We start from the raw sequence: 15834 nt of genomic DNA on the forward strand, positions 1-15834 counted from the left end.
TTTAATAGTTTAAAGTGACAATGGGAGATGGTGATAACAAAAAAAAACAACCGGTGAAGTTTGTTGTGGGCTTCTACTTAGACCAGGGCGCATTTGGATCCCTCGTAGCTGCAGTTTTAAGTTGACGAATTTAGTTATCGCCATCAACTATGTTATATTTGACATGTAATGTACGCATCAAAAGTGCCATATATGTGCCTATTTGAATAAAGAAATATTTGACTTTGACTTTGATTATAACAGTGAGAAGGAAATAGTTACCATAAGTAATTTTATAGTTATATTTATAGGAGAGGAAATTGTTTGAGATTAAATCTTCTTAATATCATTAATATAGAAGGTTTTGTCCTGACTGTCTGACAACCAATCGTACAAATGGCGAAACGCATACATTCTAAATTATGAGACACTAGGGTACCCAGCCCGCTTCGCCGGGCTAGATTTTGCTTTATTTTATTTATACAATAAACTTACATAATTAAATTTTTAATTTAAGCCTCATAATATATTAAATCATTTATTTCTCTCCGTATTCATTCTCTTCTATTCTCGTCTCGAGCGGGTGAAGATCATTATCTACTCCCATGTACACCCAACAATAGAATATCATCATAGTAAATAAAAGCTGTATTTCACAGTTTGACAGTTCAAAAATAGGAGTGCTCCGATCGTCACCAAACTTTAACGGATTACTCGCCAGGTCAATCCGGAGATTCCCTGAAAGTTTCATTGAAATCGGTCCAGCCGTTTCGGAGCCTATACGGAACATACCCACACAGTTTCTCTTTTATATGCATAGATAGAAGATTATTAAGTTTAAATTCTACAAGGGGGGGGTTATCTGGGAAACAGAGTTCATATGAAATTCACTCATTTTTCAAGCGACACGGTATTTAGTACTCGTAGTAGAAGAATTTTCAACTATCAAAAAATAGCTAACAACCTCGTGCCCTGTGGGCACGCAATGGGTTAATATGATGACAAAATTCAAATTCAAATTAAAAAATGTTTTATTCATGTAGACCTAATCACAGGCAATTATGAAGCGTTCATACATTTAACATGTGGACAAAGTGACGTGGACAAAGTCGCGTTAAAACCACTTAGCTATTAAAGCCCTACTTATATCAACCTAAACCCAATAATATTAGCATTAATTGGCACAGTGGAGTATAAAAGTAAGCGAATTGTATCGATCTTGTAACCCAATCTAGGGTCAACGTATCGCCCCGCATTGTTCTTATGTTTACGAGAGGTCAGCGGGCGTCAATAAGACGTCGTTTACAAATTTATACGCAAATGCATCATATATTGGCGAGCGAATTAATTTTCATCATATTATTATTCAATATTGAATATCTTTGATTTATAGCCAATTTATTTGAGTTTGCACATATAATATAATGGGTATTATGATGCACGGATAAATATTGAATTATTATAATAGATATTAATGTTCCTTTATGTACAAGAGTAAATTTATGTACAACAACTTGTTGCCTGCGTGGTTTTTTGAAGTAAAACTTCTTTAGGCGCGACTAGGGAGTAACTAAGATTTATTTCTGACGTAAGTAACGCTTACGTCAGACGTCTGTGTAGTTTCCGCTATTTAAAAATAATAATTTGGATTGATCGTAAGTATATGTCACATACTTCACGCTTCTTGACTTATACTTTTACTACTTATATATATTTATTAATTTTGTAATAAATAAACGTATAAGTAGTATTATTAATAAATTTTCTGACGATTGCGACATTCTATAATATTCAATGACGAGGTTACACTAACATGTGCTGATCTAACCTTTAATTTTCACACTTTTTATTTATTTATATGCCCACAGAATAATGAACAGACAGAAACAGACGTGTACACGACTGATATTAAAGTATCAACACCACTCCATTTTAGAAGTGTTTAAGTAAATTTCTTTTATTAATTTTTTGTTTATTTTCATCATTTTTGAAGTAAACATTTTCTTATTTCTGTTTTCTAGTGGAATGAAATTGTGTTTAAAAAAAGGTAAGATATATTTATTTAATTATTTATATACAGCATACAAGAATTTTCTGTTTATGTAAGTATGTAATCGAAAAGCGTTTCTCACTTGTTTCACTTGTGCATACAAGTATATATGTAGGAGTTATTTACGTTAGAGATCGATGCTGGTATAAATAAAGTGTAAATGAAACTAACCAAGCCGCAAGTCGAATGCAAGTCAATTTGAACATCACGGGCTAAGTACATAAAACATACGCTTTACAATACTTAGTGTCAGTGAGATGATAATGAAATGAAATGAAATATTTATTTTGCGAAGTAGGGGTTAGTTATTGGTGTTTAGGATATAGAGTTCCAAAATATTCTGCTGATACATGAATATTAAATTTTATATAATATTAAATTTTATATAAAATTATGTCCTGAGATTTAAAGTGCTATATTTAATCATTGTATAAGTTATTATATCACAATTGTAAGTTAAATAAAATAAAACAAAAATGTATTTAAGATATCATAAAATTGAGGTCACGCACACATGCAAAGTTATACATTGTAAAGTCAACATCTCCTGAGGATGCATCTCCTGGAGCGTAACGTGCGTAGAGGGTACATTGCTGAAGATCTGTTTGGTGTGGAGTATAAGGATTGCAGTAATTATAAATTACACTGTACAAATTCTCCTGCTTTTCGCGGAGTACAGCAAATTAAATTTAATTTTTATAATATATCATGGGTTTCCGCAGAGTAACGCCTGCTTCTATCCAATAGACTGGACTACAATAAAACGTGGCGTAAAGTAAGAGAAACAAACAAACTAACACACAAAGTAACCCAAAAGACTTGATTTTTGGCATAGAGTTAGTTGCAAGGGCAGAAAAACACACGTTTCCTACGGGATTTTTAAAAAACCCTAATAAAAGCGGACAAAAAATATATTTGAATTTATAAATTCATTTTAAATTTAAAAGCCTATGCCAAAGGGACAAGGGCTTCTACAAAATTATTTCTACATGCAGAAATTGTAGAACTTACACATGCGAATCTATGCTTAGTTGTCAATTCCTAGATGCCTATTACTCACATTTGAGTAATGAAACACTTATAATGTGATATTTATATATTTTTTTTTATGTATTAACTCATTACACATAATATACATCACAGGTCTTAATTTAAAGGTGTAAGCATAAACTCAAAAGATTACTCATTAACGATAACTCATTAAAGATAACTCATATATTTATATATGTTTAATTCTTTTTCGTATTCAATTTTGCATTTCAGCGATCTAACAAGACTTTACATGAGTCAGGTTGAACCTTATTTCTGGTACAGTTCGGACTCTACAGTTTATCACATCTCACTGCACAGTGTTAACTGTTATGCGGATCTGTTACAGTATATGTTGCTTTAACTGTTTTCATAATATTATTGTATTTGATGTTGATATAAAATTTAGTTGAAATATCTGTAAACGTCTTTAATTTTCTGTAATAAGAATAAAGGTAAAAGATTTCTTGTACATGTTTTCTGCATGCCCTTAAAACTTAAGGACAAACTTGTTTTGGCTTTGATTTGTGCCACGTGAAGACGGCAGATACAGTTGTCACAACCCACCCTCTTGCCACGTGTCGTGCGAGGGAATTTTATAGAGATAACGGGCATCAGCCTCCTCTGTGATATGACCTCTTACTTCGATCACCAACCCGTCTGCCTGGTGAGGTGATTATGGGAAAATACCCTCCTTTAGAGGCCTTTAGTCCAGCAGTTGACTGTTATAGTGTATTGATGATGATGATATTGTAATAACCGCCTGTCTAACGTCAACCCTCCTTTGAAATAGTGATATTGTAAACACCGCCTGTCTAACGTCAACCCTCCTTTAAAATAAACTGTTTGACATCACCCGTCGACATTGATCCAGCTTAGTAGGCCTTAGCTAGTATATTCAGTACCATTTACTTTTTACTTACATTTAAGCACTGGTTACTTGCTTAACCTTATGTTTGTTTTTAAACTTGAATTGTTTTTTTTTAATTTTATCCGTCTGCTACCGCATCTTTAAATCGGTGAAAGAAAAAGTTAATAATTGCGAAAGTGTGTTTGTTTATACGTCCTTCCTCCTCCTTTTTAGAAAAGGGACGCGGTTTGGAACCCTCGTAGCTTTAGTATTAAGTTTAAGAATATGGTTATCGCCATCATCTTACTACCGTGTAATTCTCATGTAATGTACGCATCAAAAGTGCCACCTATCGGGCCTACTTGAATAAAGATATTTTTGACTTTGCATTTTAACTTCACGCCGTAACTACGCATCCAATTAACTTGATTTTTGGCATGGACTTTGTTGAAAGGTCGTTGAGTAACATCGGCTACTTGTAAGAAAGCAAACGGATAGGTAAAAAACCGTAATAGCCGTGGACGAAGAACGCAAGAAAGAAAGAAAACACGTCTTTTTTATCACACATTTGTGTAAAATGACATTTGTATCATAAAATTCATTATTTATATTAATTAATAAAAAATATAAATGTGTGACAAAGGAGCTGGCTCATAGGATATGGCTGCATACTAAAAAGCACAGCACTGGTTTTCAGCCAGCCCCCTTATCTTCCTATCTTTCTCTCTCTCTCTCTCTCTCTCCCTCTCTCTCTCTCTCTCTCTCTCTCTCTCCCTCTCTCTCTCTCTCTCTCTCTATCTCTTTTTGTGCCTCTCCCCTACTGGAGGTTGGCTGTCAGCTCAGCGATCTTCTCGCGGTCTTGCGCTAAACGAAGCAATGTTTCCACGCTTACGATATTGGTCCATTCACGGATGTTGTGCAACCATGAGTTCTCCATAATTACGGCCAATTGGCGAAGTACGCAGCGACCCTGCTTTCTGTGAGTCTAGGCTGTGGGTTCGATTCCCATTCCATAACTGGAAAATGGTTATGTGATGAACATGAATGGTTTATTATGTGGTATATTATTTATAACAATATCATCAGTCTTCTTAGTAGCTACCCATAACACAAGCTATGCTTGCTTTGGAGCTAGGTGGCGACCAGCGACGTGTGTATTGTCGTAGTATATTTTTTTATTTAATGTTCTCAAACGTGTGTAATGCCCGCCAATCTGCCTTAACCGCTTCTCATTGTGGGAGGAAACCCGTGTCCTGTAGTGGGCCGGAAATGGATTGATATAACTATGATGATGAATTGAAATAAATTAATTTTGAATTCGTATATCTATATATATATAAAACAAAGGAGTGTTAGTTACACCATTTATAACTCAAGAACGGCTGCACCAATTTTTATGATATTTGATTTTTGGGATTTCTCTTAGTCCGGAATAGGAAAATACGTATTAAAATATAACATTCATAAAAAAAAATTGATCCGCGGCACGAAGTCCGCCGGGACAGCTAGTATTATATATATTGGAAGAAATGTTTCGCAAGGATGCTTAAAGTGTATTATTTAAATGGTTGATATTTCACCCAAAGGGCCATCACATATCTAACTAATGAACGCAAGGTTGCAATCATAACCATTAGCCAATAAATAATCTCGGATAATATCGATTTCTAAATTACAGCCAATATAAAAGGTCTATAGAATATATAATGAAGCAATAGCATTAATACCTAGCCATATTTATAGGTTAATTCGAATATAAATCGAGACGTCATGCTGGTGGGTATATAGATTTGTGTTTTGGTAAATGTAGAAAATACCAACGCGAAGAATAGGCATTTTGACTAATTATGAAAACCTGAAGATATAGATTTAGAAGATAAAATTATAATATGATGTTCGAAGTATATTTCATATTAAAAAAATGTCTTATTTTTGCAGAAATCCAAGGTTTTGTTGATATAAATTGCAAATTATATTTAAAAAAAATATTTCCCTATAAAACGCTCGCCGGGTGTCATGGCCGCACTCGTGACGTCATAGGCAAATTATAGCTTTCTGCAATTTTTATTCCTTGTTCCATAGCTAAAGATAGCAATGTTTCTGAGCAACCAAGAGTTTTAAATCACAAAATAACAAGTGCAGACATCTTATTAGTTCAAGCGGTACAAAATAAGATGTTTTAGTGTGTGTTTGTGTGTGTGTGTTTTTTTAAGTTTTTTAAATACACATAATTTAAAAAGTTACGGGTGCCTGCCAAGGCTCGAACTCGATCCCCCCGAAAGAAAGACCGAATGTCTTACCACTAGGCTATAACTGCGTTATGGGTGATGAACTGATGAACTAATGATGACATTTTTATGAATGATATACATAAATACTTAGGTAATAAATATAAACACCCAGACACTGAAAAACATTCATGTTCATTACACAAACGTTTTTCCAGTTCTGGGGATCGAACCCACGGCCTTGGACTCCGAAAACAGGGTCGCTGCAAACTGCGCCAATCGGCCGTCAACGTAATAGAAAAAATCCGTCGGCAAAATTATTATTGATTTAATTACAATGGATATTTTAAAAGTAGGTACGAGGTAGGTCGGTACATTATGACATTCAATAATAATCAATAATATTAAAAGCCGATTAAGAATATTATAAATCAGACACGCCATCCGTCCAAATCTTGTACACAACTAGGCTGTGCTATTCGGTTTCACCTGCATTAAACTAATTACAATATTATAAATGCGAATTTTTTTATTACTTCGTTTTTAGCTCCTTCACCAAATTTTATAAAAAACCGTAATAATCGCAGATGACTTCTAGAAGAATATATATAGCCTTTTCCATTTAAACGGCTATTGAACGCAAAACTATGTTTTCAAATAGATCGATAAATATTCAACCATTCAAACATAAAACACTTTAGCCATATTATAATAGAATCAAATTCCACAGCAAATTTAATTTCGCGTTGGGCATAACTTGAAAAATTATAAAAAATTGTTTGATAGGAAACCCAGTTACTAGAGAATCGAACCCATTTATTAACTATAGTTTTAACCTTAGTAACCACTGGACCAACGAGTTAGTAATAAAATTATTAAGAGATACTAGCGGTTCCCCGTGACTTCATCCACCTATTTATTTCTAATATCGATAAATTTATAATTAAATTATTTTATTTACAATTTTCTTTTATATCAATTAAAAAGTTTGCTATTCCTTTGTTTTTTTTTTCTTTTTTATTAGCACAAAGATTTTTTATGCATAAACTTGCTATGGCAGCTTATTTAAATAGGTTCTTTAGGTACCTACGGTTAAAATTATCTGTCACGGTAAGTGCAACTTGTATCTACATTATATCATCTTACTGTTTCTCACAATATGTATTTTATGTGGATAATGTTGTGGAAAACCTATTGACCCACTCTTTTTGTTTAGATTTAAGAGCTATTTTTATAATAGGTAATTGTTTTCTGTCCCAAAAAAATAAAAATCCATTAAAACTTTCATACATTATATATCCCGTCCCACCGTGACGCATTGCCCACCCGCGCCACTGTTTCGCTTTCTTGACTCCTTAGTGTCATAGCGGATTAAAAAATAGTCTATAAACTTCCTCAAAAATATCTGGGCTATCAATTAATGCTAAAAAGATTTTTCTATTCCTACAGTTATTTCCAAAGTTACGTGAGGGCGTTCCATAAATGCAGTAAAATTTAGAACTCTTAAAAATAATTTTCCAAAAATACTCATCAAAATCGTCCATAATTAAAAAAAAAAAGTTTCAAAGATAGATCTTTGCTGTTATTTAGCGAAGATTCATTTAAATATTTTTAGGCTACTTTTTTACAATCAAAGTGTGAAATTTATTTAGTAATGTACTAGACATTTAAAATAAACAGCAGAGAAATCTGTAGAAGTTACATAAAAAAACTGTCTGTAAATTGAGAACTGTCTCCTATTTTTTTTCGATTTTCCTAAAATGACTATATTTTACGTTTGAGTTACCTTAGCGAAAAAATCGTAGTTGTAGACTAGCATAGTCTTCCAATAAATGGATTATCCAACTCGGACTGTGAAAATTTTAAATTTGATTTCATGACACAATATTTCTAAATTAATAAAGTCCTAAGACATAATAATCAACTTACCATTTCAATTGCCATAAGCAAGAGTAAATTTATCCAAGAATTTGAATAAATCATACATAAAATTTGAAACTAACACAACCGTTCATTTGAAGTCCATTAATGCACCGCATTCGAGTCACTTTCATAAAAACACATTGTCATCATTAACACTAATAAAATTTAAAATGTTGTGGATATATTCTATTAACTATTTGGGGTTGAATAAAAATATTTATCACGGTCGAAATAGTTAGAACCCAAGCCATGTAGCGGATAAAAAATAATTTCAATTACTTTGTTTAATTTTTCAAATTTCGAACGCGTTCAGCGCGCGCTTTTCCGACGCGTCCATAGACACGAGCTAACTTTTTTATTAGCTTCTTACAGACGACTGTTTCTGATACACGCCGGCGCTACACTGCCGCCGCGAGGGATCGCGCCTCGCAAAACAAAATAACTTCATGTGTTTAGTTTTAGACGTGTGTTTTAGTCGCGTGGAATGTCTACGGTTTAATGCCGATCGCGATTTAAGTACATTAGTAACGTATACAATTGATTGCACATTATTCATTTGTTGACTTGCGGTATTTATATATTTTACACCACACTTTTTGGTGACATAGCTCCTCCGGACATACCGCTATGCTTACTTCTGCCGCTAAGCAGCAATGATCTGATGAATGTTCCGGTGTGAAGGGCGTGGATGCCAGTGTATTATGAGGCTTTAAACCTACGCCTTAGGTTGACTGGCACTGGGCGGCACTTTTCAAGAGGTTTGGGTCCTTGCATGCCCTGCGAAGTATTGCTCTGTTTAGAGGCAATGGTTTCCCTTTAACCTCTAGGTGTGCCTTCTGTCAGGTCCGTCAATTTATCCTCATCAATGTCCTATAAGCAGACCACAATAATTGGTGAGCGCGGTTGATGCTAAGAAGACGCTGCTGTCCGTTCTCCGTCACATTATCTTAATCGCCTAGTACGAGACCCTTGCAAGAGGAGATATTGTGGCAACTGTATTTTGATCTGCCGTCGAAATACGACACCTGTCAATAATTAATATAAAATTCCCTGAGTCACCTCGTACGACAACCGCTGGTAGAAAGGTGGGGAAAACGGTTTCCTGATCTGCCGTTGTCCTACAACACCTGTGATTTTTTTTTTACGACAATACACACATCCCAATCTAGCCCCAAAGTAAGCGTAGCTTGTGTTATGGGTACTAAGATGCCTGATGAATATTTTTACACTGAAAAACATTCATGCTCATCACACAAACATTTTTCCAGTCCTTGTCCATTTTTCCACGGCCTTGGGCTCAGAAAGCAGGGTCGCAGCTAACTGCGCCAATCGGCCGTCTTATTAATAATATAAACCAATTAAACCCGTTAGTAAAGCGGTAATAACTTCGAATTCACTTTTGGTGTGGGGCGAGTTCGAATTCTACCACAGACCACTTACTTTTCTAAGTTATGTGCGTTTTAAGCAATGGAAAACATCGTGAGCAAACCTTCATACCAGTGACTTCGCCATAATGTTCTCAAAGGTGTGGGAAGTCCACCAATCCGCACTGGGCCGGGGTGGTGGACGGCCTTATCCCCTTCTCATTGTGGGAGGAGAACAATGCCCTGTAGTGGAACTCTCTGAAGTGCCCTGTATAAATGCAACTCACCGCGAGCAAAGTGGTCAGGGCGCTTGCCATGAGCATAGTAGCGCGTGCCGCTACGGGGGGTAGGCGGGCGGAGGGGCGCGCGCGAGCCCCGTCCGGCCGCCCTCCGGCCCTCTACCAGCGTCGCCACATCGCGCTCCTGGCAACAAAAAAAAAAACGCCTACTGTAGCATTGCTAGACTGCGTATTTATCTAATGTTACGAAAAATTTGTATTTGGAAAAATAATAAAACTTTTCATAATGGTAACTTGAAATGTGCCAGTATTTTTACAAATGTGCAAATAATTAAAAAAAAAACTTTATTGACAAAAAAGGTTACAGCCTTTGCTTGGTCGTTGGTCCCCAAAGTATCGCAGTGATCATTAGGTGCCCGAGCAAGACTATATTCGAATGACTATGCGGTAAAGTTTTTTTTAATTATCATAACATTCACAATATAATTTATAACTTAATTAACTAATCGTTTTGAAGAAATAATTAATATTATATTTGATCATGATATTGTATCGGTGAGTATTTTAATAAACAACCGGGCGTATTAGCTTTACATGTCAGTCTTGTGAGAGACTCAGACGGCGAAAAGATACCACCCCGGTCTTTTAGTCGTTATAACTAACATCATTGTCATCGTCAATATATACTCTGTGAGTATTTTAGGAGTGAGATAAAAACAATTTCCAATATACGCTGTACAGTAGTTATTTATTCAAAAAAAGTAGTAAATAGGTTATGTGTATAACCAATTTGCACTGGGTCAGCTTGGTGGACCATGCCTTGTAGTCAGCCGCTACTGCGGTGATAATTAGGTAATAAGGGCCGGTGAGATGAGATGATGTAGGTACAATTTATTACCATTTCTTAAAAATAAATATACTTGATAAAGTAATAATACTTTATATCTACGGATTACTTATTATATCGGTTATGCTCAACTTAATAGCAACAAAAAATTGCAATAAAAGCGAAAGTATGTATATTGTATATAAGCCTGAATGTGTGTTACTCCTTTACGCCGCAACTACTCAACCAATATGACTAGGAATGGATATATACATTATAACCTTGATTATATTGGCCATGAATTAGTTTGGCCATCCAAAGGGGCAATGCTGCCAGCATCTTAGGAATTGTGCCTCGCTACGGTGGTTACGAGGACGTTTTAGATTTTATATAGTTTTAAATAGTTTATTTTAGGTTATATTTATATTTTAAAGAAACAATATTACTATAGTATATAATAACTAATTTATTACAAATAATAAATAAACAACTGTATTATTAAAAAAAAAACCTTCATTATCAAATACGAAATTTCCATGGTTCCCGCGTTATTTGTAAAAAATCGTTGACCAATAACGATAACTATCGTCATCATCATACACCACAGGCCGGGTCTCTTTCCACAATGAGAAGAGACTAAGGCCGTAGTCCACAACGCTCGCCCAGTGCGGATTGGTGGACTCCTCACACCTTTGAGAACATTATGGAATTAACTCTCAGGCATGCGCTTGGTTTAATCACGATGTTTTCCGTCACCGGTTAATTACATACTTAAAACGCACATAACTTAAAAAAGGTTGGAGTTGCGTTCTGGGATTCGAACTCAGCCCCCCGAAAGTGGAGTCGAAGTCCCACTGTAACTTTAATTTCTAGAAATATGGTTTATACTAGCTGCGACCTGCGGTACTACCCTGGTAAATAAGTCACACATGTAATAACCATTTTAAAAAATACGTGTAGTACAGACTAAATCACTTGTGGAAAAATTAAATATACCGGATATGACTTCAAAAACGTGCGTGAACTTCCCCGAAGATTCCGCTATCTACGTTTAGATATTGCTTCACGTTACAAAAATGTGGCTAATCCGAATCAAAACCGATAAGGGGTAAGTGTAAAGTTAATAAAATACAAATAAAAAAAATATATAACGACAAACTATGACGGCTTATGATAATGACCTGCAAATTTTGCAATGTACAAAGTCTTTTAACGTCATCAATGTAACACACCTCCACTGAATACGAAAATCATATTAGAAATGGTATTTTTTGATAAAAACGTGGACGTAACTTTGGTATTTACTTGATCGGCAATTAAGATTATAATTCTTTGTATTTTTTATGTAGGTTAAAGTGATTATATGTTGCTAAATGTTTTAACCGACGTCCTTATCGCGACAATCATGGCGCCTACCTTAATCGGAATATAAACAGAAATATTTGTATTGTGATTCATACATTGCATTTTTTGATAAATATTTTCAGGAATTTATGAGTATTTGGATAAAGGTATTTTGCTATCACAAATAGAATCCGCTTAAGCACGTGAACTTGCTACTTGGTAGAACTAAACTAGTCAACTAGTTTAAGGGAATACAAGCTAAGCTGTGAGTGGGTACATCAATTCTGCAGCAGCTCTAGGACTTTTTGGTATTGCTCTACAATTTATTTATGTTATGTGAGCATCAACAGTGCGAACTATGGTACTATTTAAATTAAGAACCATGTATTAAAACGCTTTTAATAAGTCGTGGTTACTACACAATTGTAAAATGTAATGGCAAGGCTGCTGGGAAGCAAGCCGCTCCGCTTTTATCTCAAGCTGGAATAATGATTGTTAAACTGTAAAATCTGTTGATTTTGCGCAACCTCAATAAAATCGGTTTCTCTACTATACGACGTCTTACTTATGTTTTGAAATTCATGAAATTATTTAATTTTAAAAAATGGCTGCGCTGAAAACTGGGCATGAATACGTTACATTATATAGTTAGATTTATTTTAAAACGGTTATAAATGTATGTTGGTTTTTAAAATCTTATATCTTTAAACGAGCAATTCTTGTATATATATAATTAGAATCTCGGAATCGGCTCCAACAATTTTCATGAAATTGCATAGTATATATATGAAATTATATATAATAGTATTCAGGGGGTTTCGGGGGCGATAAATTGATCAAGCTAGGATTAATTTATATTGGAATCTCGCAATCATTTATATTGGACATACGACTATTTTTTTCAAGTCGACTCATTCGCGGACGAAGTCGCGCAGGTCCGCTAGTATTGTATTATAAATGTAACATTATGTATTGTGCTGAATAAATTTAAAATTCAAATGACGTTAGGAGTGAGTTGAGACTGAGTTTATTTTCGGCTTCTTAAGAATCTTCTTTCTGAACCGGCGTGGTGCTAGATTCACTACAAACAGACTTACTGGACGTTTTAAAAGTTCATATAAAGTAGGCCTACTTGAAATAATTGAATTTAGATTTTTTTGAATAGGTCATGTATATAAAGAAATATACTCGACCTTGTACTTTACGTGTAATTTGAATGGGTACGTTGGTGGTTGGTTTGGTAGGTACGTTGGTAATTTAATTTCTTACGCTAATTTTTTTTAAAATTTAGCGTTTTTACAGTAGGTAAGTCAACGTTATTTTCCACTTTATTATACCTATTATAATAATATGATCTTAATCAATGCTCATATCTTATTATGATTAAAATGATTGTGACAAAAACATCGGCGCTAAGTGATTACATACGACCGCCATTCATATCAATGAGCAATTTAAACTGGAATGTTATTATTTGATAATGTAATTGCAAAATAGTGCGAACATTAGCAATCTATGCTAATATGTGTAATAATATAGTAATTGATATTATCTAATCTACAAATCTGTGTTAAATATATATTTTTTGAATTTGGAATTTTTATTTTTAATATTGTTTTAAGTTTGGAATCTGTGTAAAAATATTGCTTCTGCAAATAATTTAAGTTAAAAGAGTTTCTATAATACTATCAATAATTGTATACTGGGCTTAGTGGACCCCCGACTAGGTGGATGGACAACATAAAATGAGTCGCAGATAGCCGCTGATCGCAAGCTCCTTTTGTCGACTTCCCGGGTTCGATTCCCGGTAAGGGCACTTATCATTTGGGAATTTACTGGGAATTTATAATTTCTGGTCTGGTCTAGTGGGAGGCTAGTAACCACCTTACTGACTAAGACGTGCCGCTAAGCGATTTAGTGTTCCGGTGCGATGACGCGTAGAAACCGTTTAGAGGTATGATTACCATACTAACAGGTTAGCCCGCTTCCATCTTAGACTGCATCATCACTTACCACCAGGTGAGATAGCAGTCAAGGGCTAACTTGTAGTGGAATAAAAAAAAACTCCATCCAATTCAATAGTACATTATGCAATGGTCAATGGTTTTTCATCACATTTGCGAGGAAAAAAACAGTAATAGTAGAAATATATAAGTATTCACAGAATATTGAATTCAAATTCATTTATTTCAAGTAGGCCTACTTTATAAGCATTTTTGAAGCCTCAAGTCTGTATTTTGTATTGACTAATTTTATTTTAATTTAACTATTTATTTTTGAAGTAAATAATATCAATTTACGGCTCTGCTACCGCCTTAATTTTTGTTAGCATTTTAAATTATAAAATTGATAATTCCTCCAAGTGCATATAATATCACCAATATCGCTCAAAAAAAAGCAAGTACTGAGTTTCTTGCCGGCTCTTCTCGGTAGAATCTGCTTTCCGAACCGGTGGTAGAGTCACACAAACATACATACTTGACGTTTCAAAAGTGCTTATAAAGTAGGCCTACTTGAAATAAATGAATTTGAATTCAATATTCTGTGAATACTTCAAGAAACTACCTGTTGCCATTATCAATAATAAGCAAATACATCACGGTTGCTGTATGGGTTATTTGTTTTTATTTAATAATTTACTTTTAAAGTTAATATATAATTCTTTTTTTCTTATTTTTTTTTAAGAGTTTTTAATTCATCGTAAAATAAACTATTTAAAACTAAATAAAATCTAAAACGTCCTCGAAACCACCGCAGCGAGGCACAGTTCCTAAGATGCTGGCAGCATTGCCCCTTTGGATGGCCAAACTAATTCGTATAACTATAATATAGTTTATTCAGTGTGAATGTATAATTAAATATTTCTTTTATATTGTTTTAGCATTTGTTGTTACAGCGGCAACATAAATACGTTATCTGTGAAAATAAAACTGTCTAACTATCACGGTTCATAATATACAGTTTGGTGACAGACGGACAGATATACAAACAGACGGACGGACAGCGTAGTCTTAGTAGTAATAGGGTCCCGTTTTACCCTTTGGGTACATTTTGACTTGAAAATATTTAGCAACTTGAAACGTATCTGACTTTACAAACTCAATGATTACTAGAAGTGATAGAGTTTTAACAAGTAGAGAGTTCAAAACTGTTTGCCGCCGGTAATCTATAATTACCGAAGCTGAACTAATGGGATATGAAATACTGATGGATGGTACTGTGCTTGTGCCGATTAGCGGTTCACAGTAATAGTCGACGTCAACGGGGAATTGATTTCGAAGCGGATTTAATTAACGGTTTAGCTAGTTAGTTTAAGTTAGTGACGTCACCGGATTCGATTTTAGCATGCAATCTTTAAGACATTTCTTAAAAATAGTTCAACGGGTACATCGTCATTCATTCATTCGTTCATTTTGACGACCTCCCTGGCGCAACGGTGAGCGCTTTGAATTCAATGAGGATATCCAGGGTTCGATTCCCCGCAGGGGCAATTTAGGAATTAATTATTTCTGAATTTTCTCTGGTTTGGTCTGGTGGGAGGCTTTGGTAGGCTGGTTACCACCCTACAGACAAAGATGTGCCGCTAAGCGACTTAGCGTTCCGGTGCGATGTCGCGTGGAAAGCGATTGGGGGTATGACTACCATACTCCCTAACAGGTTAGCCCGCTACTATCTTAGACTGCATCATCACTTACCACCAGGTGAGATTGCTGTCAAGGGCTAACTTGTAGCGTTATATGAAAAGAAAATTGTCATCATATGAATACGGTTATCGCCATCATCTCACTACTTAAACTTAAAACTAAAGCTACGAGGGTTCCAAACGTGTCCTGGTCTAAGAAGAAGCCCACAATAAACTTAGCCAAGTGTTCTTTTTTTTTTACAAAAATATACAAAGTGTATAACTTCTAAATAATTGTTAAGTTTTATGTATGTCGTATTCTTAAGATACAGAGTTCAATAAAAATATTGGTTGGAGACCTAGTACGGTTATCGCCTGCT

At 34.8% G+C, this 15834-nt stretch overlaps 1 protein-coding gene across 2 annotated transcripts in view; it reads right to left on the reverse strand.

The window, feature by feature from the left end:
* The window catches only part of LOC120632529, a 190885-nt gene that overhangs the window by 46101 nt on the left and 128950 nt on the right, over positions 1 to 15834 (reverse strand). Inside the window, exon 3 of one of the 2 annotated variants that reach the window (XM_039902351.1) lies at positions 9711 to 9846. In XM_039902351.1, the coding sequence (XP_039758285.1) occupies positions 9711 to 9746 (36 nt within the window). In that variant the 5' untranslated portion in view covers positions 9747 to 9846. Of the gene's footprint in view, positions 1 to 8065; positions 8437 to 9710; positions 9847 to 15834 lie in introns of those variants that run through there. The other variant, XM_039902350.1, reaches the window with a different exon arrangement.

This window comes from Pararge aegeria, chromosome 20 (genome assembly GCF_905163445.1).
Source record: "Pararge aegeria chromosome 20, ilParAegt1.1, whole genome shotgun sequence".
NCBI classification, from domain to species: domain Eukaryota; kingdom Metazoa; phylum Arthropoda; class Insecta; order Lepidoptera; family Nymphalidae; genus Pararge; species Pararge aegeria.